This window comes from Bufo bufo, chromosome 11 (genome assembly GCF_905171765.1).
Source record: "Bufo bufo chromosome 11, aBufBuf1.1, whole genome shotgun sequence".
Lineage (NCBI taxonomy): Eukaryota > Metazoa > Chordata > Amphibia > Anura > Bufonidae > Bufo > Bufo bufo.
This window is the reverse complement of record NC_053399.1, coordinates 49038428-49062548: the sequence shown is the minus strand read 5'-3', so window position 1 is coordinate 49062548 and position 24121 is coordinate 49038428. Positions and strand designations below refer to the sequence as shown.

At 43.3% G+C, this 24121-nt stretch overlaps 1 protein-coding gene across 1 annotated transcript in view; it reads left to right on the top strand.

The window, feature by feature from the left end:
- The window catches only part of RYR3 (ryanodine receptor 3), a 734312-nt gene that overhangs the window by 429986 nt on the left and 280205 nt on the right, over positions 1–24121 (top strand). The window contains exons 58-59 of the mRNA XM_040412592.1: positions 889–1004; positions 3351–3418. Coding sequence (XP_040268526.1) covers positions 889–1004; positions 3351–3418 — 184 coding nt within the window. The remainder of the gene's footprint in view (positions 1–888; positions 1005–3350; positions 3419–24121) is intronic.

The following is a 24121-nucleotide window of genomic DNA, read 5'->3' as shown; positions in this document are numbered from 1 at the left end:
GTTGGCAGCTGACCAACAGGTGTCAGAAATACTGGTGCAAAGCACCAAAGGATCATGCAATACTCATAGTTGGTAAACAGGCAGAGGTCAGGAGGTCAAGGCAGAAATCAAAGTGTCAGTATGGCAGACAGGCTATCAGAGTCGGTAATAGGCAGAAGTTCAGTACACAGGCAGACAAATAGACTTTCAAACCTTTGCTGGGTAAACTATTAAACTATGAACCTAAGCTCAATCAAGAAAGTCCTATATCATTCTGCTTGGGAATTCTAAATTAATAGAATGTACTCCTATGTTAAGGACTCTAATATTTTATCCAGAGCAGAGAGCAGCCACAAAGAACACCTCTCCCACTGGAGAACCCTCTTATCAGTGAATTACACAATTACCTTTGTTTTTTGTTTTGTTTGTTTTTTGGGACACTGTGTAATACTTCATATCCCCTTTAATGGTGCTGCAGGGGTATAGAACGCTTGCTGCTGTGTCGCTGATAAAACCTGATCACTTACAATCGAGACAACAGGACAACCTGTAAACAATATATTGTCAGAAGGTCTTCTAAGAAAAAGGCAATGTCCCGAGTGTACAATAATATATTATAGTTTATACTATATTTAAAAAAAGAATTATGAAATATGTTATGGAAAATGTTCTGATGCTCTGATAGTAGCCAGTAGATTACATAGAGTAACACTTTTCCTTTGGACAGGCTGAAGATACAGGATCTAATGAAATCCCTTAGCAAATGTATACTGTTCAGTTAATTATAATTAAAACTAAAGCCCACATATGATTCAGTGTAAATGGTATATGAATACATAAAATGTTGATAATTGTTATCATCTTTAATGGAGTCCTTACGACCGTTTTTTCTTTTTCTTTTTTTTCCAGGGGATTAAAAGATATGGAACTAGATGCATCTTCTATGGAGAAAAGATTTGCCTTTAAATTTCTGAAGAAAGTCCTACATTATGTAGATTCGGCGCAGGAATTTATTGCACATTTAGGTAAAATAAAAATAATTAATTTAATAATAATAAATCGGATAATAGTACTTCAGACATATTGACTGCATTCAAATGTGTATTTTTCTTGTGCTGTGTTTGCTGATCTTTCTTTTAAATGTTTAGAAAACAAATCAGATGCAAATAAAACTATGCATTTAAAGATTTGCATAGGATATTTGGATATATTTAGCTTTTCCTTGATGTAGCAAAGTTGATTCAATTATGCATTGTAATAAAAAGTTCAGAGCCCTCCTTTAGCTTCCTCTTAACTGCAAAGAGATCAAGAAGACAATATTGCAACATGGTAAGGTTGAACAAAGTCCATCAAATTCAGGGAAACACACATGTCCTAGTAGTAGTTGCCAACTGCCTCATAGTGGGAAACATTTTTATTTTGACCCCATTTATGGCAATCAGACTAAATGTTGAATAATCTAATGTACCAGTAAATTATTTCTAAAATTATTACTTTCAAAAAAGACATCATGACCTCTTTTGAAATCTATCCCCTCCTAAGGACACATCCTAGTTTGGCATTTGATTTCTTTGGCACTTGGCAAGCTCTACATTTTGAAAGCCTTAACCTTTTTATTTTTCTGTCAACATAGCTATATAAAGGCTTGGTTTTGGATGAGTTATGTCTTCTAATGTCACCATTTTAGAGTACAATGCTGTGAAAAAGTATTTGCCCCCCCCCCTCCAAATTTTTTATTTATTTTACTCACTTATAGAGTGCTTTACAGACAGTAGCATCAAGCCGTCCCCAATGGGGCTCATAATCTAAGGTCCCTATCAGTATGTCTTTGGAGTGTGGGAGGAAACCGGAGTACGTGGAGGAAACCCACACAAACATGGGGAGAACATACAAACTCCATGCAGATGTTGTCCTTGGTCGTGATCGAACCAAGGACTTTAGCGCTGCAAGGCACCAGTGGTAACCACTGAGCCACGCTTACATGTTTCAGATCATCAAAACTACTGTAAATATTAGAAAGATAACACAAGTAAACACAAAATGCTGGTTTTAGATAATGATTTCATTTACTAAAGGTAAAGATTTATTCAAAACCTATATCAACCATGTGGAAAAGTACTGCTTGTGCCACCATTGGTAGCTACAATTTCAATGAAATGGTTAGAATAACTTGTGATGAGTTTCACATCGCTGTGGAGGAATTATTCGCAGAATTGTTTTAATTCGGCTACATTGGAGCATTTTTGTTTATGAACTACCCATTTAAGGTCATTGCACAGCATCTCAATTGGATTCAAGTCAGGACTTTGTCCGACCCCCCCCCCCCCACTGCAATTTTAGTTATGTGCCTGAATCTGCTCTGCTGAAAGAAAGGCACTTATCTAGACTGCAGCGCTCAGTTCCAGTGCCGAGGGTCCCATCTCCGCTGCTACTGGGCCCCTGTGGACCAGAAATGAGACGATCCATGAGCATTCATTAGCATCAATGGTGAGATGTTCCCAAGCACCATGTGACCGCCGAGGCTACAGCGGTCCAAACTGAATCCAGCTGTCAGTTGTGTTTGGTTAACTGGTTAATTTAGTAGCTAAATCAACCAGGATAATTGCAACATATGGGGTAATTTATGTGTTCAGTTTATCTTATGGTTCATTATGGATGCAGTAATACGAATTAGGTATAGTTTTTTTAACTCTTTTTTTTTGCAAAAATAAAGGGAAAAAGACAGTTTAAAAAGCTTTCATTGAGCATTTTGCAATAAAAGAAGAGTAACAAGAAAAAAAATAAAAGGGAGGAAGAGTCAAGTGACCATAATCGGTCTAGTCATACGTGCATACAACGTTATAGTAGTATAAGCAGATAACATCACTATTATAATAAACAATGATATAACAAAACATACAGTCAAAATTACATAAGGCAAGTAGTTTCCAATTTTTTTTTGTTAAGTCTAGCTTCCCATAAAAGACGTTTTTTATTAATTAGGAATAAAATCCAGACTTAAATTATATGTACAAGGTGTACAGTCTACGCATTTCGGACCCCAAACATTTGGATCCTTCCTCAGGACATGAGCGCTGCAGTTTTTACATTTATCTACATAAGGCAAATAGTGTATTCAATATCACAATACTTACAAATGAAAAGAAAATCTGAGAACATGAAAGCACGCATTCCAGTGAAAACCATATTTGTATGACGAGGCAGAGGGACCCCCCCCTCAAAAAAAAATAAAAAATGAATAAATAAAAACTTGCCAAAGCTCTGCCAAAATAGAGAAGTCACAATGTATTGCACTTTGATATAAATCTTTTACAGTTTTAACAATGTATTATTCAAGAATCTCATGTGCTGACTTGATTTTATCTCTACAGAAGCTGTTTTGGGCAGTGGTAAATCAGAGAAGTCGCCACATGAGCAGGAAATCAAATTTTTTGCTAAAGTAAGTTTCACCGTAGGATAGTTTCTTTATACACTTCCGACCAAAGTTCATTTCACTGCATATTTTTCATTTATGTATCAGCTATTGAGGAGTTTGTAGTGCATAGAAAACATGGAAGAAGGTGCCTCTGACTTTAACCTTCTACCATACAAATTCTTAAAGGAATTCAGTCATCAAAAAATGTACTTTTAACCCCTTCCTGACCTGGAGATTTTCCTTTTTTGCGTTCTTGCTAGTGTTGATCGAGCATGCTCGGCTGAACACCAGTTCGGCTCGAGCATCACGATGGTTGGCACATCGCGGTGTTCGGCTGAATACCGCATATGCTCGAGAGTGATGCTTGAGCAGCCAATAAACGTGCAGGTAAGTACAGCCACTAACTGTAATACCGTAGCCATGTTGGTTACTGGCATTACAGTGATTGGCTGGCCGGAGCGCATCATCAGGTGCTATAAAGCACCCGATGACACGTGGTTCGGCTTAGTGTTAGTCAGGGAGAGCTGTGCTGTAAAAGACACATAGTGTAGGGAACTGATTCAATAAAATAAAAAAAATTTGGTTGGTGTTAGAGACCCAAAAGTCCTTTTAAGGACTATTGTTGTATCTGGCAGCAATATTTATTTTTAGTTAAACCTGCGCTAAATTGCGTGCAATTGTTTGGGCGCTGCATTACCGCCGCTACATTACCTGCGCTACATCTCCAGTATAACGTTAGCGCATCCGAAATATCAGTGATATTCAGTGTAATTTTTTCGCCGCTGATGGCAGCGACATTACCTGCACTACATCTCCAGTATAACATTAGCGCATCCAAAATATCGGTGACATTCAGTGTCATTTTTTCGCTGCTGGTGGCAGCGACATTACCTGTGCTACATCTCCTGTATAACGTTTGCCCATCCTAAATATCAGTGACATTCAGTCTAATTGTTTTCGCTGCTGGTGGCAGCGATATTACCCGCGCTACATCTCCAGTATGACGTTAGCGCATCCTAAATATCAGTGACATTCAGTCTAATTTTTTGGCACATTCACTTACAAAACTTGCGCTACTGTACGTGTGACATACTTGCAAGCATATATACCATTTAATATGTTGAAGGCAAGCAGTAAGGGACAGGGAAGTGGCCATGCTGCAGATGGTGCACGCAGAGGCCGTGGCCCTGTTATGCGGTGAAACTGTGCCTGCTGCCAGAGCACAAGAAACACACTCATCCACGATACCTAGCTTCATGTCCCAGTTTGAAGGGCGGCGCAGGACACCACTCTCGACGTCACACCAGTCCGTCCAGGTGGTCGGTTGGATTGCAGCAGATAATGCTTCCAGTCGGTTTAGCACCACCCTGTCTTCCACAAAGTCCAGTTTCAGTAGCCAAGAGTCTGGTCAACAGAATCCTCACTCTGATCATCCTTCCTCCCACCATGGAGAGTCTTGGCAAACAAGTGATCCCACACTCGGATATTTTAAGGAGCTCTTTACAGCGCCATTCCTTGATTTGGCCCTCTTGCCAAGGCCGCTTGTAGAGGGACATGAGGAGATCTTGTGCCCTGATTCCCAAACTCTTGAGCATCCACAGTCAGAAAAAGATGACGGTGGGGAACGGCAATTAGTGTTTCACGAGGTGGATGATGATGATGAGACACAGTTGCCAATAAGTCAATTGCAATTAATGTCTCAAGAGGTTCATGATGAGGATGAGACACAGTTGTCAATAAGTGAGGTTCTTGTTAGGTCAACAAGTCAGGAGCATGACCAGAGTGAGGAAGTGGAAGAGGAGGTGGTGGACGATGAAATCACTGACCCAACCTGGAAAGCTGAGCGAGGACAGCAGTATAGAGGGGGAGGGATCCTTAGCACCGCAACAGGCTGGAAGAGGCAGTGGGGTGGCAAAAGGGAGAAGGCGGGCCACACCAAACAGGCCAGCAACTGTTCCCTGGAGCACCCGCTTGCGGAAATCTCCCTTGCCAAGGGGTAGGTGTTCCGCAGTCTGGTGCTTTTTTGAGGAAAGTGCGGACGATAAAAGAATTGTCATTTGCAACCTATGCCGTACCAAAATGAGCAACCTCACCAACACCAGCATGATCCGCCACATGGCATCAAAGCACCCTAATGGGCCGAACACCTGGGTCCACAATCAATGTCTGCGGGTAACACCACTGCCTCCTATTCCCCTGTGTTACGTGCTGGCCAATCTCCTCTCCAAGACGCAGGCCCGGATGCCTCCCGCCCTGCACCTGGACCTTCGCAAGCACCATCAGCTAGCACATCCACTTCTGTGTCCCAGCGCAGCGTATAGATGTCCATACCCCAGGCCTTGGAACGAAAGTGCAAATTCCCAGCCACCCACCCACAGGCTATAGCACTAAATGCGCACCTTTCCAAATTGCTGGCCCTGGAAATGTTTCCATTTAGGCTTGTGGACAGAGAGGTTTTCCGCAGCCTGATGGCGGTGGCCGTCCCTCGTTACTCAGTCATACCCTGGGATGGCACAGGTGCTACCGACGCCAAGGATTGAGGGCCCTACTTCCATCAGGATTTCTGCCACCACCTACATTAGTGGCTGCAAGCCCCCCCCCCCCCCTCTCCTCCTCCACCTCTCCTCCTCCACCTCCTTCTCAACTTCCACCTCTGAATTTTCATCTTGCAGCACCAGTCAGCCATCAGTCAGTAGTTGGAAGCAGTGTAGCGCTGCAGTGGGGAAGCGGCAACAGGCCGTGCTGAAGCTGATATGCTTAGGGGACAAACAGCACATCGCCACAGAGCTGTGGCAGGGGATAAGAGACCAGACTGAGCTGTGGCACTCGCCACTAAACCTAGAACCAGGCATGGTTGTGTCTGATAATGGCCGTAACTTGGTGGCGGCTTTGCAGCTCGGCAAGCTCACACACATCCCATGCCTAGCCCACGTCTTAAACTTAGTGGTTCAGCGGTTTCTCAAAACCTACCCCAATTTGCCTGAGCTACTGGTGAAGGTGCACTGCCTGTGTGCACATTTCCGAAAGTCATCAACATCTTCAGCTGGTCTGTCAACGCTGCAGCAGCACTTGAAATTGCCAGCTCACTAGCTGTTGTGCGACGTGAGCACGCACTGGAACTGTACGTTCCACATGTTGGCCAGGCTTTGTGAGGAGCAGAGGGCAGTAGTGGAATACCAGCTGCAACATGGTCTTTGCCTTTCCAGTCAGCTTCCGCTCTTCACAAGCGACGAGTGGGCATGGATGTCTAACCTTTGTGAGGTTTTACGCAACTTTTAAGGAATCAACACAGATGGTGAACAGCGATGCCGCTATTATCAGAGTAACCATCCCACTTCTGTGTCTACTGAAACACTCACTGCTCACAATGAAGGCGGACGCTTTGCATGTGGAAGAGGTGGAAATGGGGGAAATTAGCGCAAATTGGATGATTATGAGAAGGAGGAGCAGGAGAGGGTTGCCTCCGCTACAGAGAGTAGTACCCATAGCAGGTTTATTCCATCTGTTCAGCATGGATGGGCAGAAGAGGATGAGGAGATTGAGTCATCCTCCTTATAGTGGTAAATCCTATAAAATAAAAGAATTTTATACATGTAGATCTCGTGACGTGGTTTACATGATCATGTGCCCTTGTGGCCTCATCTATATAGGTGAGACCACGATGGAGGCCCGTGAGCGGATTAACTCCCACAAGAGCAACATTAGAAGGGCACAAGTGGATAAACCTGTAGCTAAGCATTTTGTTGAGCGTGGACACTCGGTCAATCAGCTACGGTTCCGGATTATTGACTCAGTTGGCAAAATGAGACGTGGAGGCGATAGGGATCGAATCCTACGTAGGAAGGAACTAAGGTGGATCTTTGAACTGAAGGCACTCCAACCATTTGGGATGAATATTGAATTTAACGTGGGGAATATATAGGTTATCCATGGGACGTAATGATGAATCTGTACTCAGTATGGTGATTTTTAATATGTACCTGTTTTTATTCATAGGGTTATATTCACTTATGTCACTAGTTCTGCACATTGAACACTGTTCCGTGATACACAATGTGGAGGAACTTGCCCCCCTCCATAATTGGGAAAGAATACACAATCGCTGGTCTTTAAGAGTATTATGGGTATGTCTGCTGCCAGCGGCTCTGGGTGGAGCCGGGCGGTTTGCTATGCGTCCCTAGTAACAGGGCGCAGCCTGGGGGAGGAGTAGGAGGCGGCTCGCGGCACTGATGATCGCATGGACGGGTTAGTCTGCGATCATGTGATCAGTGTCGGGCACGTGAGTGAACGACTCCTCCTCCCCGGACATGCGCACTTGATGCAGGGGGACGCGCTGTAAGCGTGCATCACGGAGGTATGTGTTCCATAGCGTTTCATTCTTCACATGGGAGGATATCTATGTATATGTTAAGTGAATGTATATGCACACATTTGGATACACTGTGGATAATTAATGTATTATGTAACCATGTTATTGGCCACGTCCGTTTGGGGAGGTGTGGCTTGCACTTTTTAAGCAGGATCATTTGGGGATCACATTGTGCTTGATAAAGGCTATGCTATAGCCGAAACGTAGCAACTTCTGTAAACACGTTTTGCATGTAAGCAGTTCCCAATAAAGGGATTTTAACCGGACATGCTGCCTCCGTTATCGCTTATCGGACTGTATATTCAGGAGCCTCTGTGGATCTAGGGCTCCAGGTGGGCTGCTGCATTCTGGATGACCACAAGATCTGGCGAGTGTGACTCTCTATTGATGTATTTCATCCCTGATGAGGACAGCGAAGTCTTGTCTGTTGGGACTCTGGCGCACATGGCTGACCTTATGTTATGCTGCCTTTCCCGTGACCCTCTCGTTGTACACATTTTGGCCAACACCGATTACTGGTTGTTCACCCTTCTCCACCCCCGCTACAAAGAGAACTTCTCATCTCTCATTCCTGTGGTGGAGAGGACTAGCAAAATGGTGCAATACCAGAAGGTCCTTGTGGAAAAATTGCTCCAAAAATTTTCAGCTGACAATGCTGGCGGCAGAGTACATAGTTCCTTGGGCAACCAAGGAGGGGAGACGAGGGGAACACACAGCAGTTCCAAAAGAGGCAGATCAACACTCTCCAAGGCCTGGGACAGTTTTATGACACCTCGCCAGCAACCTAACCCTGATGCGCGGCCTACTGTCACAAGGAGGGAAAAATTTTGGAAGATGGTTGATGAGTACATAGCAGACCGTGTCTGCGTCCTCAATGATCCCTCTGAGCCTTACAACTATTGCGTGTCCAAACTTGACACGTGGCACGAACTGGCGCTCTACGCCTTGGAGGTGCTGGCATGCCCTGCCGCCAGCATTTTGTCAGAGCGGGTATTTAGTGCTGCTGGGGGCATAATAACTGATAAGCGCATCTGCCTGTCAACTGAAAATGCTGACCGGTTGACTCTTATCAAAACAAACAAGGCCTGGATTGCCCCTGACTTCTCTACTACTTCTCTGAACATAAAGACACTTTAAATGTGGCTTTTATGGTGTATTGAATACACTGTATTCCCATGCACCCCTTCTACCACAAAAAAGGGTATATGGTTCAATCTTCCTTTTCTCGTCCTCCTCCATCATATCAACATGCTTATTAGGCTGCCCTTGCTCCTAATGTTTTAGATGGTCAGCTCAGCAGCAGACCCTCAACCATAATTTTTTCGATGGTCAGCTCAGCAGCAGGCCCTCGCCCATAATTTTTTCCATGGTCAGATCAGCAGCAGACCCTCACCCCTAATGTTTTAGATGGTCAGCTCAGCAGAAGGCCCTCGCCCCTAATGTTTTAGATGGTCAGCTCAGCAGCAGGTCCTCGCCCATAATTTTTTCCATGGTAAGATCAGCAGCAGGCCCTCGCCCATAATGTTTTAGATGGTCAGATCAGCAGTAGGCACTCGCCCATAATGTTTTTGAGGGTCACCAGCAGGCCATCAGTCATAAATTTTCAAGGGTGTGTATGATGCCCTCCTTTATGTGTAATAAAGGGTGTATTGGAGTGCCGGTTCCTTGTAATTTTCAGCAGCCCTTTCACTTAGTGCATAGGCTTTATGAGAGTAGGAGTCCCACAATGTACCACAATGTGAATGAGGCCCTCCTTCATGTGATATACAGGTTGTATCGGAGTGCCTCTTCCTTGTAGTTTTTGGCAGCACTTGCACTTTTTATACAAGTAAATATACAGGAAAGAATGTTTCCTAACAATTTTTCCTCTAAAATCGATTTTATCTTTGGTTTTGTGCGTATTATTGTCAGTCTGTTAAATTGGCGTACTACTCGGACAACATCATTCCCAGCAGGAGATGCATTCAGACATCCTCCCCATGCTGTTCCAGAACCATTTCAGTGGTGTTTCCATCAATTTCTGACCTTTTCATGTGAACCAGACACCCTCCCCTCTTCAGAGCAGGGGCTGCCGTGTTCTCCCATTGACTTCCATTGTGCTCGGTAGTGCACCTGAGTATCCCAAGGTGTTCTACTTGAGCACCTGAGCACTTTGGTGCTCAATCAACACTAGTTTTTGCTTTTTATTCCCTGCCTTCCTAAAAAAATTTTTTTTTTTCGTTCGCATCGCCGGCTTGTTTTTTTGCAAGAGAAGTTGCTATTACATACAATGTAGTTGGATGGTGGAAAAAAAATCCACATGTGGTAGAGTTGGAATAAAAATGCCATTCTGTCATATTTTTGTGTTGGCTTTGTAATGCAGTAAAACTGACCTGTTCCATTCATTCTCTGGGGCAGTACGATTATGATACCACATTTATTTCATTTTTTTTTTGCCCACCATAACTTTTTTTTTACCACTCTTACCACTTTTCAGCAAATCGGCCATATTGATTTTTTTTTTTCGTTACGCCATTCACCATATGGGATAATTTTTTTAAAATATTTTAATAGTATGGCCATTTTCAGGCACTAAGATGCCTATCATGTTTTTTTTTATTACTTATTTTAATTTTGGGGAAAGGGGTATGATTTTAATTTTTATATTTTACCTTTTTTTGGGCCCCCAAGTGGAACTAAACATGCAATCACTAGATTGAAATTTGTATAAAGTAATGGAATATTATCCATTGCAATATACAAAGATCGGTATATTTAAATACAGTGCTGCCACCTGCAGGCCTGAATTGGAATATACCAGTAATAGTACAGGCTCTGGCTTATTACTGCAATGGAACGCTTTCCTCGATCTCAGCCAGGGGGAGGCAGAAAGCACTAACTTCTGTTTGTTTGTTTGTTTTTTTTACCCTTCAGATGGTGGAGACATTTGACCACGGTATCCAAGGAGTTAAAAGTCTTTGATAGTATTAGGCGCGAATATTCGACTCGTGAATTTAAATTGTGAATATCGCCACTTGGAGAATTTGCAAAGATTTAGAATATAGTGCTTTATATTCGTATTTGCGAATATTCTAGATTTTTTTCCCATGATCCCTCCCTGCTTTTTGCTTGTGGGCCAATGAGAAGGCTGCAATGTCTTTGTCTGAGCTTAGCAACATCCCTAGCAACCAATAGGAAAGTTGCCTACCCCTTACTATATAAGAACCTCCCCATCAGCCCTTCTATGCAGTATTTTGCAGTTCTAAGAGAGATAGCCGTGTCATTGCTGTGCTCTGTGCTTTGCTATGTCATTACATTAGTTAGTTATATAGCTTATATATATATAATACAGATAGTTAGTGGGAAATAGTCAGTGTATGTTATTTCCTGATATAGTGTAGCTGATAGGTTCTGCTGTCCATACATACATGCTACAGACATAATGCTGTGATGTCACAACAATTTTTAGTGCACCAATTAGTAATGTGTAGTCAGACCTGCTAAAATGTGAAGTTGCACGTATTGCGCAAAAATATGTGCATCATTATTTGCCAATTTGCGCAATCGTGAATATATTGGAGCACTCTATCTGCATATAAAGCTATTGTAATGTTCTGCCGTGCCAACCATTTTCTCCAGTCTCAGGAAACTTCTAGCAGTTTGAAAAATGTAGCAAAAGTGACCCGCGCCTTGCATTACGCGCATATTACATTGCTGATTTTTGCAATTTATGGCGAATTTATGACGAATATTCGCAAAATATTGCGAATTAGAATATTGCCCCTGACGCTCATCACTAGTCTTTGATCAGCATTACCGCCGATCGCAGACATTAGCTCTGAAACACCAGGCATCCGGTAGCTATGGCACTTGCTCTGTTTTGGAGCGGGTGCCATCTTTAAAGACCGAACATTTGCCCGACATGTACGGAAGATCTTGGGCAGCGGTTAAACCAGGCACGATGCCTTAGAATGAACTTCCTGGTGACAGATTTTAAAAAAAATAACTTTGTTAACTCTGTTTGGATGGTTGAGCTTGAATTATGACAAGTGCATTAATGATGGGGCAATATAAATGATGGTACTTATTATCATTCTTTAAGCTGTGCTGTATACGATTTTTTTCAATTTGTGAGTTTTCGTCTCCTCACTGTATATGCTGCATGACATTTGTGCCTTTCTTTATTAAAAGTTATTAAATACACTGTCACATATATAGCAATGGCAGTACACCTAGACATTGTCATAAACTGCTCCAAAATTTGGAGTAAATTGGTACAATCTGGTGCCATTCTGGCATATTTAATTCTTTAGAAATCTTCAGCGCCTAGCTTACCAAGGGGTTTGGTTTACTTAAAAATGGGTGTGGCTTTAACCTCTAGGGGACATATGACGTACCGATACGGAATGAGGTCCTGGTACTTAAGGACACATGACGTACAGGTACGTCATGTGTAGTTCCGATCACCGCCGCGCGGCGGGTGGTGATCGGAACTGGGTGCCTGCTGAAATCAATCAGCAGGCACCCTGGGACAATGCGCAGGGGGGGTCCTCTGTCAATTCAGACCTGCGGTTTGCGGCGTTTACGGGTCGTTGCGGCGGGTGGTCGGTGGTGCCATCGGATCCCCGTGCGGCTGTAATGGGGACCCGATGGCATGGAAGGCAGCGCAATGCCTTCCTTAGGCATCGGCGCTGCCTTCCGGTGAAGAGCCTGTGAGATCCAGCCCCCTGGATCTCACAGGCCGGAAGCTGTATCAGTAATACACACTGTATTACTCATACAGCCAATGCATTCCAATACTTCTGTATTGGAATGCATTGTAAAAGGGATCAGACCACCAAAAGTTGAAGTCCCAAAGTGGGAAAGAAAATAAAGTTTTCCCCCAAAAAATTTAGTTTCAAGTACAAAAAAAAAAGTAATTTCCCCCAAATAAAGTAAAAAAAAAAGGTAAAAAATAAAAAGTAGAGATATTGGGTATCGCCGCGTCCGTATCGACCGACTCTATAAACTTATCACATGACCTAACCCCTGAGATGAACACCATAGAAAATGAAAAACTGTGCTAAATAAACAATTTTTTTGTCACCTTACATCACTAAAAGTACAACAGCAAGCGATCAAAAATGGCGTATGCCCACCAAAATAGTACCAATCTAACAGTCACCTCATCCCGCAAAAAATGAGTCCCTAGCTAAGACAATTGCCCCAAAAATAAAAACTATGGCTCAGAATCTGGAGACACTAAAACATAATTTTTTTTGTTTTAAGAAAGCTGTTATTGTGTAAAACTTAAGTAAATAAAAAAAAGTATACATATTAGGTATCGCCGCGTCTGTAATAACATGCTCTATAAAAATATCACATGATCTAACCCCTCAGGTGAACACCGTAAAAATAAAAAATAGAAACGGTGTAAAAAAAGCCATTTTTTGTCACCTTACATCACAAAAAGTGTAATAGCAAGCGATCAAAAAGTCATATGCACCCCAAAATAGTGCCAATCAAACCGTCATCTCATCCAGCAAAAAATTAGACCCTACCTAAGATAATCTCCCAAAAACTGAAAAAACTATGGCTCTCAGAATATGGAGACACTAAAACATGATTTTATTTTTTTGTTTCAAAAATGATATTATTGTGTAAAACTTACATAAATAAATAAAGTATACATATTAGGTATCACAGCGTCTGTAAAAACATGCTCTATAAAAATATCACATGACCTAACCCCTCAGATGAATACCGTAAAAAGATTAAAATAAAAACGGTGTAAAAAAAGCCATTTTTTGTCACCTTACATCACAAAAAGTGTAATAGCAAGCGATCAAATAGTCATACGCACCCCAAAATAAGTGCCAATCAAACCGTCATCTCATCCCGAAAAAAATGAGCCCCTACACAAGACAGTCGCCCAAAAAATTAATAAAGCTATGGCTTTCAGAATGTGGAGACACTAAAGAATCAATAAAAAAAAAAGATAAATGATTTGCTATGTAAAACTGAAACAAACAATATATTTGGTATTGTTGCGTCCGTGACAACCTACTCTATAAAAATACCACATGATCTAACCTGTCAGATGAATGTTGTAAATAACAAAAAATAAAAACGATGCCAAAACAGCTATTTTTTTGTTACCTTGCCTCACAAAAAGTGTAATATAGAGCAACCAAAAATCATATGTACCCTAAAATAGTACCAACAAAACTGCTACCATATCCCGTAGTTTCTAAAATGGGGTCACTTTTTTGGGAGTTTCTACTCTAGGGGTGCATCAGGGGGGCTTCAAATGGGACATGGTGTCAAAAAAACAGTCCAGCAAAATCTGCCTTCCAAAAACCATATGGCATTCCTTTCCTTCTGTACCCTGCCGTGTGCCCGTACAGCAGTTTACGACCACATATGGGGTGTTTCTGTAAACTACAGAATCAGGGCCATAAATATTGAGTTTTGTTTGGCTGTTAACCCTTGCTTTGTAACTGGAAAAAAATTATTAAAATGGAAAATCTGCCAAAAAAGTGAAATTTTATCTCTATTTTCCATTAATTCTTGTGGAACACCTAAAGGGTTAACAAAGTTTGTAAAACCAGTTTTGAATACCTTGAGGGTGTAGTTTCTAGAATGGGGTCATTTTTGGGTGGTTTCTATTATGTAAGCCTCACAAAGTGACTTCAGACCTGAACTGGTCTTTAACCACCTCAGCCCCCAGTGCTTAAACACCCTGAAAGACCAGGCCACTTTTTACACTTCTGACCTACACTACTTTCATCGTTTATTGCTCGGTCATGCAACTTACCACCCAAATGAATTTTACCTCCTTTTCTTCTCACTAATAGAGCTTTCATTTGGTGGTATTTCATTGCTGCTGACATTTTTACTTTTTTTGTTATTAATCGAAATTTAACGATTTTTTTGCAAAAAAATGACATTTTTCACTTTCAGTTGTAAAATTTTGCAAAAAAAAACGAGATCCATATAGAAATTTTGCTCTAAATTTATTGTTCTACATGTCTTTGATAAAAAAAAATTGTTTGGGTAAAAAAAAAATGGTTTGGGTAAAAGTTATAGCGTTTACAAACTATGGTACAAAAATGTGAATTTCCGCTTTTTGAAGCAGCTCTGACTTTCTGAGCACCTGTCATGTTTCCTGAGGTTCTACAATGCCCAGACAGTACAAACACCCCACAAATGACCCCATTTCTGAAAGTAGACACCCTAAGGTATTCGCTGATGGGCATAGTGAGTTCATAGAACTTTTTATTTTTTGTCACAAGTTAGCGGAAAATGATGATTTTATTTTTTTTTTTTTCTTACAAAGTCTCCGTACTCAGGAGAAGGTGGGGAATGTGTTTTGGGGTGTCTTTTTACATATACCCATGCTGGGTGAGATAAATATCTTGGTCAAATGACAACTTTGTATAAAAAAATGGGAAAAGTTGTCTTTTGCCAAGATATTTCTCTCACCCAGCATGGGTATATATAAAATGACACCCCAAAACACATTCCCCACCTTCTCCTGAGTACGGAGATACCAGATGTGTGACACTTTTTTGCAGCCTAGGTGGGCAAAGGGGCCCATATTCCAAAGAGCACCTTTCGGATTTCACAGGTCATTTTTTACAGAATTTGATTTCAAACTCCTTACCACACATTTGGGCCCCTAGAATGCCAGGGCAGTATAACTACCCCACAAGTGACCCCATTTTGGAAAGAAGAGACCCCAAGGTATTTCGTGATGGGCATAGTGAGTTCATGGAAGTTTTTATTTTTTGTCACAAGTTAGTGGAATATGAGACTTTGTAAGAAAAAAAAAAAAAAAAAAAAATCATCATTTTCCGCTAACTTGTGACAAAAAATAAAAAATTCTAGGAACTTGCCATGCCCCTCATGGAATACCTTGGGGTGTCTTCTTTCCAAAATGGGGTCACTTGTGGGGTAGTTATACTGCCCTGGCATTTTCCAGGGGCCCTAATGTGTGGTAAGTAGGTAAATGACCTGTGAAATCCGAAAGGTGCTCTTTGGAATGTGGGCCCCTTTGCCCACCTAGGCTGCAAAAAAGTGTCACACATCTGGTATCTCCGTACTCAGGAGAAGGTGGGGAATGTGTTTTGGGGTGTCATTTTACATATACCCATGCTGGGTGAGAGAAATATCTTGGCAAAAGACAACTTTTCCCATTTTTTTTATACAAAGTTGGCATTTGACCAAGATATTTATCTCACCCAGCATGGGTATATATAAAATAACACCCCAAAACATATTCCCCAACTTCTGCTAAATACGGAGATACCACATGTGTGACACTTTTTTGCAGCCTAGGTGGGCAAAGGTGCCCAAATTCCTTTTAGGAGGGCATTTTTAGACATTTGGATACCAGACTTCTTCTCACGCTTTGGGGCCCCTAAAATGCCAGGGCAGTATAAATACCCCACATGTGACCCCATTTTGGAAAGAAGACACCCCAAGGTATTCAATGAGGCATGGCGAGTTCATTGAAAAAAAAAAATTTTGGCACAAGTTAGCGGAAATTGATTTTTTGGATTTTGTTCTCACAAAGTCTCCCTTTCCGCTAACTTGGGACAAAAATTTCAATCTTTCATGGACTCAATATGCCCCTCAGCGAATACCTTGGGGTGTCTTCTTTCCAAAATGGTGTTATTTGTGGGGTGTTTGTACTGCCCTGGCATTTGAGGGTCTCCGCAATCATTACATGTATGCCCAGCATTAGGAGTTTCTGCTATTCTCCTTATATTGAGCATACGGGTAATGAGATTTTTTTTTTCCGTTCAGCCTCTGGGCTGAAAGAAAAAAATGAACGGCACAGATTTCTTCATTCGCATCGATCAATGTGGATGAAAAAATCTCTGCCAAAAAAAGAAAAAGGAGGGGAAAGGCGTCTGCCAGGACATAGGAGCTCCGCCCCAACATCCATACCCACTTCAGCTCGTATGCCCTGGCAAACCCGATTTCTCCATTCACATCAATCGATGTGGATGAATAAATCATTGCCGGGATTTTTTTTTTTTATATATACAAAGTGTTTGCCAAAGTATATGAACACCGCCACCTCCTCAGCTCATATGCCTCGGCAAACATATCTTTTACTGCAGAGGAGAAATCTCGTCTTGTAGCGCCGCATACACCGACTTGCGTGTAATCTGACAGCAGCGCAATGCTTCTGTCCGAATGCACATCAGTGCTGCAGCTGGTCGATCGGTTGGTCCACCTGGAAGGTAAAAAAAACAAAACAAAAAAGAAAAAACCAGGCCGCAAAGCAATAACTTTATTAACTTTAGAACAGAACATATTAACTTTTTTAAACTTTTTTAACTTTTTTACTTACCGGTAATTTTTTTTTGTTTAGTTTTTTTTACCTTTATAGAACAAACCTCTCCTTCCCCATGGGACAATGTGCAAAGCGCAAATCGCCCAAAGATGTGGCGAAGTACGTTATGCACTTTATCCCAGGTGAAAGGAGAGGTTTGCAGCAGCTGAGAGTAAAAGGGCCCTAATAGCCCTGTGTGCCTGTCCTGTGAGATGCAATCCCTATGCTAGGTGTACCTGTGTGTGGTACTTCCGGAAACACTCTCCATAGCATAGGGCAGGGTGGTCCGGACAGTCAGGACAGAAATAGCGGGTGTCACGCCTTATTCCACTCCTGCTACAGACACGACATCTTTTTCGGGGTGACGGTTGGGTTGAGGTACCAGGAACGACACTGGGGAAATGTCGCTCGTGTAGACGGCTAACTACACTGGGGGATGGGGCCACGGAACCTCCTGGGTAAAGGAGGTTCTCGATGATCTCTTCCTGGAATTTGAGGAAAGATCGTGTTCTCCCAGCCTTACTGTAGAGAACAAAACTATTGTAGAGCGCCAATTGAATTAAATATACAGACACCTTCTTATACCAGCGTCTGGTTCTGCGGGAAACTAAATACGGAGACAACATCTGGTCATTGAAGTCCACCCCTCCCATGAGCGCATTATAGTCGTGGACACAGAGGGGCTTTTCAATGACACGGGTTGCTCGCTCAATTTGGATTGTCGTGTCTGCGTGAATGGAGGAGAGCATGTAAACGTCACGCTTGTCTCTCCATTTCACCGCGAGCAGTTCTTCGTTACACAAGGCAGCCCTCTCCCCCCTTGCAAGACGGGTGGTTACAAGCCGTTGGGGGAAGCCCACGCGACTAGTTCGCGCGGTGCCACAGGCGCAAATCCGTTCTAGAAACAAATGCCTAAAGAGGGCCACACTTGTGTAAAAAGTGTCCACATAAAGATGGTACCCCTTGCCGAATAAGGGTGACACCAAGTCCCAGACTGTCTTCCCACCCACTGCTCCCCAGGTAGTCAGGGCAACCGACCGGCTCCAGGGTCTGATCTTTTCCCTCATAGATCCGAAATTTGTGGGTATAGCCTGTGGCCCTTTCACAGAGCTTATACAATTTGACCCCATACCGGGCACGCTTGCTTGGGATGTACTGTTTGAAGCCAAGGCGCCCGGTAAAATGTACAAACGGAAAATGCAAATGTGATCGCACACTACATCCAGCACTCTGCCCTCCATGCTGGATGAGACATTGGTTTATATTTTGGCCAAAGCATAGTAAGCCACTCACCGCGTCAAGGTTGTCTCATGAGTGGTCCCTAACTCTTGTTCCTACCTGTTCATGGGCCATGACAGCGACATAAAATCCAGGGAATGCAGGTCAGCATGCAAGCCAAGTACACTTTGCTTGTAACCCCGTCCGGTGCCATTACAGCTTTCATCGGATCCAGGGATGCAAGTACCAACATGCATGCTGAACCCACCATATACTTCTCCTGGAGCCAGATGTCTAATGGTAGGTTCTATACAAGCAGACTCAGTTTTATACTGACTTTAAAACCAGCCTCAAGGACAGATTAACTGGTCAGGTGTGCAATGACTCCAAGGAGATCGCCACGCCTCCAATATATACTACAAAGAAAAAAATAAGGGGTTGGGTCAGCACAACCTGCCTGTAGGTGCAGATCACTATGGCGAAATACATATACAAACGGAAAATGCAAATGTGATCGCACACTACATCCAGCACTCTGCCCTCCATGCTGGATGAGACATTGGTTTATATTTTGGCCAAAGCATAGTAAGCCACTCACCGCGTCAAGGTTGTCTCATGAGTGGTCCCTAACTCTTGTTCCTACCTGTTCATGGGCCATGACAGCGACATAAAATCCAGGGAATGCAGGTCAGCATGCAAGCCAAGTACACTTTGCTTGTAACCCCGTCCGGTGCCATTACAGCTTTCATCGGATCCAGGGATGCAAGTACCAACATGCATGCTGAACCCACCATATACTTCTCCTGGAACCAGATGGCTAATGGTAGGTTCTATACAAGCAGACTCAGTTTTATACTGACTTTAAAACCAGCCTCAAGGACAGATTAACTGGTCAGGTGTGCAATGACTCCAAGGAGATCGCCACGCCTCCAATATATACTACAAAGAAAAAAATAAGGGGTTGGGTCAGCACAACCTGCCTGTAGGTGCAGATCACTATGGCGAAATACATATACAAACGGAAAATGCAAATGTGATCGCACACTACATCCAGCACTCTGCCCTCCATGCTGGATGAGACATTGGTTTATATTTTGGCCAAAGCATAGTAAGCTACTCACCGTGTCAAGGTTGTCTCATGAGTGGTCCCTAACTCTTGTTCCTACCTGTTCATGGGCCATGACAGCGACATAAAATCCAGGGAATGCAGGTCAGCATGCAAGCCAAGTACACTTTGCTTGTAACCCCGTCCGGTGCCATTACAGCTTTCATCGGATCCAGGGATGCAAGTACCAACATGCATGCTGAACCCACCATATACTTCTCCTGGAGCCAGATGGCTAATGGTAGGTTCTATACAAGCAGACTTAGTTTTATACTGACTTTAAAACCAGCCTCAAGGACAGATTAACTGGTCAGGTGTGCAATGACTCCAAGGAGATCGCCACGCCTCCAATATATACTACAAAGAAAAAAATAAGGTGTTGGGTCAGCACAACCTGCCTGTAGGTGCAGATCACTATGGCGAAATACATATACAAACGGAAAATGCAAATGTGATCGCACACTACATCCAGCACTCTGCCCTCCATGCTGGATGAGACATTGGTTTATATTTTGGCCAAAGCATAGTAAGCCACTCACCGCGTCAAGGTTGTCTCATGAGTGGTCCCTAACTCTTGTTCCTACCTGTTCATGGGCCATGACAGCGACATAAAATCCAGGGAATGCAGGTCAGCATGCAAGCCAAGTACACTTTGCTTGTAACCCCGTCCGGTGCCATTACAGCTTTCATCGGATCCAGGGATGCAAGTACCAACATGCATGCTGAACCCACCATATACTTATCCTGGAGCCAGATGGCTAATGGTAGGTTCTATACAAGCAGACTCAGTTTTATACTGACTTTAAAACCAGCCTCAAGGACAGATTAACTGGTCAGGTGTGCAATGACTCCAAGGAGATCGCCACGCCTCCAATATATACTACAAAGAAAAAAATAAGGGGTTGGGTCAGCACAACCTGCCTGTAGGTGCAGATCACTATGGCGAAATACATATACAAACGGAAAATGCAAATGTGATCGCACACTACATCCAGCACTCTGCCCTCCATGCTGGATGAGACATTGGTTTATATTTTGGCCAAAGCATAGTAAGCCACTCACCGCGTCAAGGTTGTCTCATGAGTGGTCCCTAACTCTTGTTCCTACCTGTTCATGGGCCATGACAGCGACATAAAATCCAGGGAATGCAGGTCAGCATGCAAGCCAAGTACACTTTGCTTGTAACCCCGTCCGGTGCCATTACAGCCCCGCCCGGTAAAATGTATTAGGGACTCGTCTACGCAGATGTTTTGCTCGGGGGTATACAAATCTGCAAATTTCTGGTTGAAATGGTCTATGAGGGGCCGAATTTTGTGGAGCCGGTCAAAAGCTGGGTGGCCTCTGGGACGGGAGGTGGTGTTGTCGCTAAAATGCAGGAAACGGAGGATGGCCTCAAATCGTGCCCTGGACATAGCAGCAGAGAACATGGGCATGTGATGAATCGGGTGCGTTGACCAATATGACCGCAATTCATGCTTTTTGTCAGGCCCATGTTGAGGAGAAGGCCCAAAAAATGTTTAATTTCGGAAACTTGGACTGGTTTCCACCGGAAAGGCTGGGCATAAAAGCTTCCCGGGTTGGCGGATATAAATTGTGTGGCATACTGGTTGGTCTCTGCCACTACTAAGTCCAAGAGCTCCGCAGTCAAGAACAGCTCAAAAAATCCCAGGGCCGAACCGATTTGAGCCGTCTCAACCCGAACTCCAGACTGGGCGGTGAAAGGGGGAACTACAGGTGCGGCTGAAGTTGGTGACTGCCAATCAGGGTTTGCCAGCACCTCAGGGATTCTAGGGGCTCTACGGGCCTGTCTGTGCGGTGGCTGCGACGGGGTAACTACTGCACGTGCCACCGTACCAGCTTCAACTGCCCTTCTGGTGCTCGCCACGTCACCATGTTGTACGGCAGTGCTGGTACTAGGTCCAGGGAGGGCTGCGCTGCTGGTGTATGCCTCACCACGTGATCCGGCAGCGACAGCCCCACTCTGCTGCTCTTGAAGCGGATCCTGCATAACCTGTGGTCTAGCGACACGGGGCCGGGTACGCCTGGTGCTGCCAGGGACCTCCACCTCCTCGTTCGAACTTTGGGTCAGAGAGCCACTGCTTTCCACAGGTTCATATTCTGACCCGCTAGATTCATCAGATGAGGGTTCCCACTCCTCATCCGACTGGGTCAGAATCCTGTAGGCCTCTTCAGAAGAATACCCCCTGTTTGACATTTTGGACTACTAAATTTAGGGGTATTCCCTGAGACTACCCAAGAAAAAAAGCAAGCCTGTCTTACAAAGGGGAGGCTAGCGAAGTACCGGAGGCCACTGCGGTTGATAAAAAATATCAAAACTGATTTTTTTTATCGCCGCAGTGCGTGTAAAATGAATGTGCAGTGATCAAAAAATATATATTTTTTGTCACTGCGGTGGGGCGGGCGTGGGTGAACGCACGTGTGGGCGACCGATCAGGCCTGATCGGGCAAACACTGCGTTTTGGGTGGAGGGCGAACTAAAGTGACACTAATACTATTATAGATCTGACCGTGATCAGTTTTGATCACTTACAGATACTATAAAAGTACAAATGCTGATTAGCGATACGCTATTCAGCGAATAAAAGTGACTGCGGTGCGGTGGGGTGGGCGCTAACTGACGCTAACTACCTAACCAAGGGGCCTAAACTATCCCTAAAACCTAACAGCCAATACTAGTGAAAAAAAAAAAGTGACAGTTTACACTGATCACTTTTTTTCCTTTCACTGGTGATTGACAGGGGCGATCAAAGGGGTGATCAAAGGGTTAATTGGGGTGCAGGGGGGTGATCAGGGGCTACAGTGAAGTGTTTGGTGTACTCACAGTGATGTCTGCTTCTCTGCTGGATCCAACCGACGAAAAGGACCAGCACAGGAGCAGACAAGCCATATAACAGATCATATTTACTAATATGATCTGTTATATGACTTGTGATTGGATTTTTTAAAAATCGCCAGCCTGCCAGCCAATGATCATTGCTGTCAGGCTGGTGACGAACTTGTTCTTTAACTTTTGCCGGCCTGCGATGCGCATGCGCGGGCCGGCTTGGAGCGAAATCTCGCGTCTCGCGAGATGACGTGTATATGCGTGACTGTGCGCAGCGCTGCCACCTCCGGAACGCGAATCTGCGTACAGCGGTCCGGAGGTGGTTAAAAAGTGGGTTTTTGAACATTTCAAAAAAATTTCATGACTTGCTTCTAAATTTCTAAGCCTTGTAACATCCCCAAAAAATTTAATGTCATTCCCAAAATGATCCAAACATGAAGTAGACCTATAGGGAATGTAAAGTAATAACTATTTTTTGTAGGTATTACTATGTATTATAAAAGTAGAGAAATTAAAACATTTTATAAATAAAAATTTATTTTTTTTACTCCATTTTACCAGTGTCATGAAGTACAATATGTAACAAAAACAAACTATCTCAGAATGGCCTGGATAAGTCAAAGTGTTTTAAAGTTATCACCACATAAAGTGACACTGGTCAGATTTGCAAAAAATGACCTGGTCCTTAAGTTGAAATATGGCCGTGTCCTTAAGGGGTTAAAGGAACAAGGCATTGCATAATATGACACATTTAGCATCAAAATTGTGCCACATTTAAGTCAACCAATAGTTATAACAGAGTTTGATAAGTGTCTAGCCATGCACATAATTTGTCCTTCAGCTTGTACCATTGGCACCTGTCTAGACAGCCTGTTTGAGTTTATGCCATCTATAGGATTAGTCATTCTGACTCACTGTATTCATTTGATTACCAGTTGTTGGTGAATAGGATGCATTCTCATTTCTTTAATTAGAAAAAAGGTGGAATTCTCATGCTTTTCTGATTAGTCCCTTTCTGATTCTCCTGTTAGACAAACGTAAAAAAAAAGTTTCAGGTCGAAAATTACTTCTATAAAATACACATCACAAACATCTGCTTGTGTAACATTAGCAGGCTCAGCCACTGGAATACTCAGCCGCCCAGCAACTCTGTGTTGCTGGCAGTTCACACCCGCTGGCATCTCTCTGCTCTCTCCCAGCAGGCATATTTTTACAAAAATTACAGCAGATAAAATGTTTTTTTCTGTGTTCACTCTTTTTTATTTGGTTTTCAACGTAAGCAAAGTAACATACGGCAGTGCGTGTAGCATCCCGGCAGGCATAGCCACCAGAGTCTGGTCCCACGCTGTAGGCCTCTTCTGGCCAACTCTGTTTCTTGCCTGTTAGGGTACTTGCTGTTTCCCTGGCTATTAAAAGCCAGTGTGTGTGCAGCATTATCTCTCCCCAAGCAATGGCTGCCTTCCATGGATTATTTATGATGCCTTCTCCTATGGTGCCCCTCGCCAGTGTCTCTTGACCTGCCTGGGTGAGCTTTCTCTGAACAAAGACTGCTGCGGGGGATCCAGCAGGTCACTACCTCTTGAAGTAGAGTGCAAAGTACAAGAGTTAAAGGTGAAGACTAGGGGTGCCACTTAGACAATGTCCTTAGGAATTCTGTTCTACGACACATGAAAATGCTTGCTGATGATCCACTCAGGACTCCATTCAATAACATCCATATGCCATAATAATATTATGTGAGTCCTGCAAAGTTGTTATGAGGGTTAATGGCAGACTTGGCAACTGCTATGAAACCCTTGGAGGCATAGGGCCTAGTCATTTAATCTCTTTTACTATTGGTATTAAATGGATTGACCAGCTCAAAAAATGATCTTTAAATTAGTTTC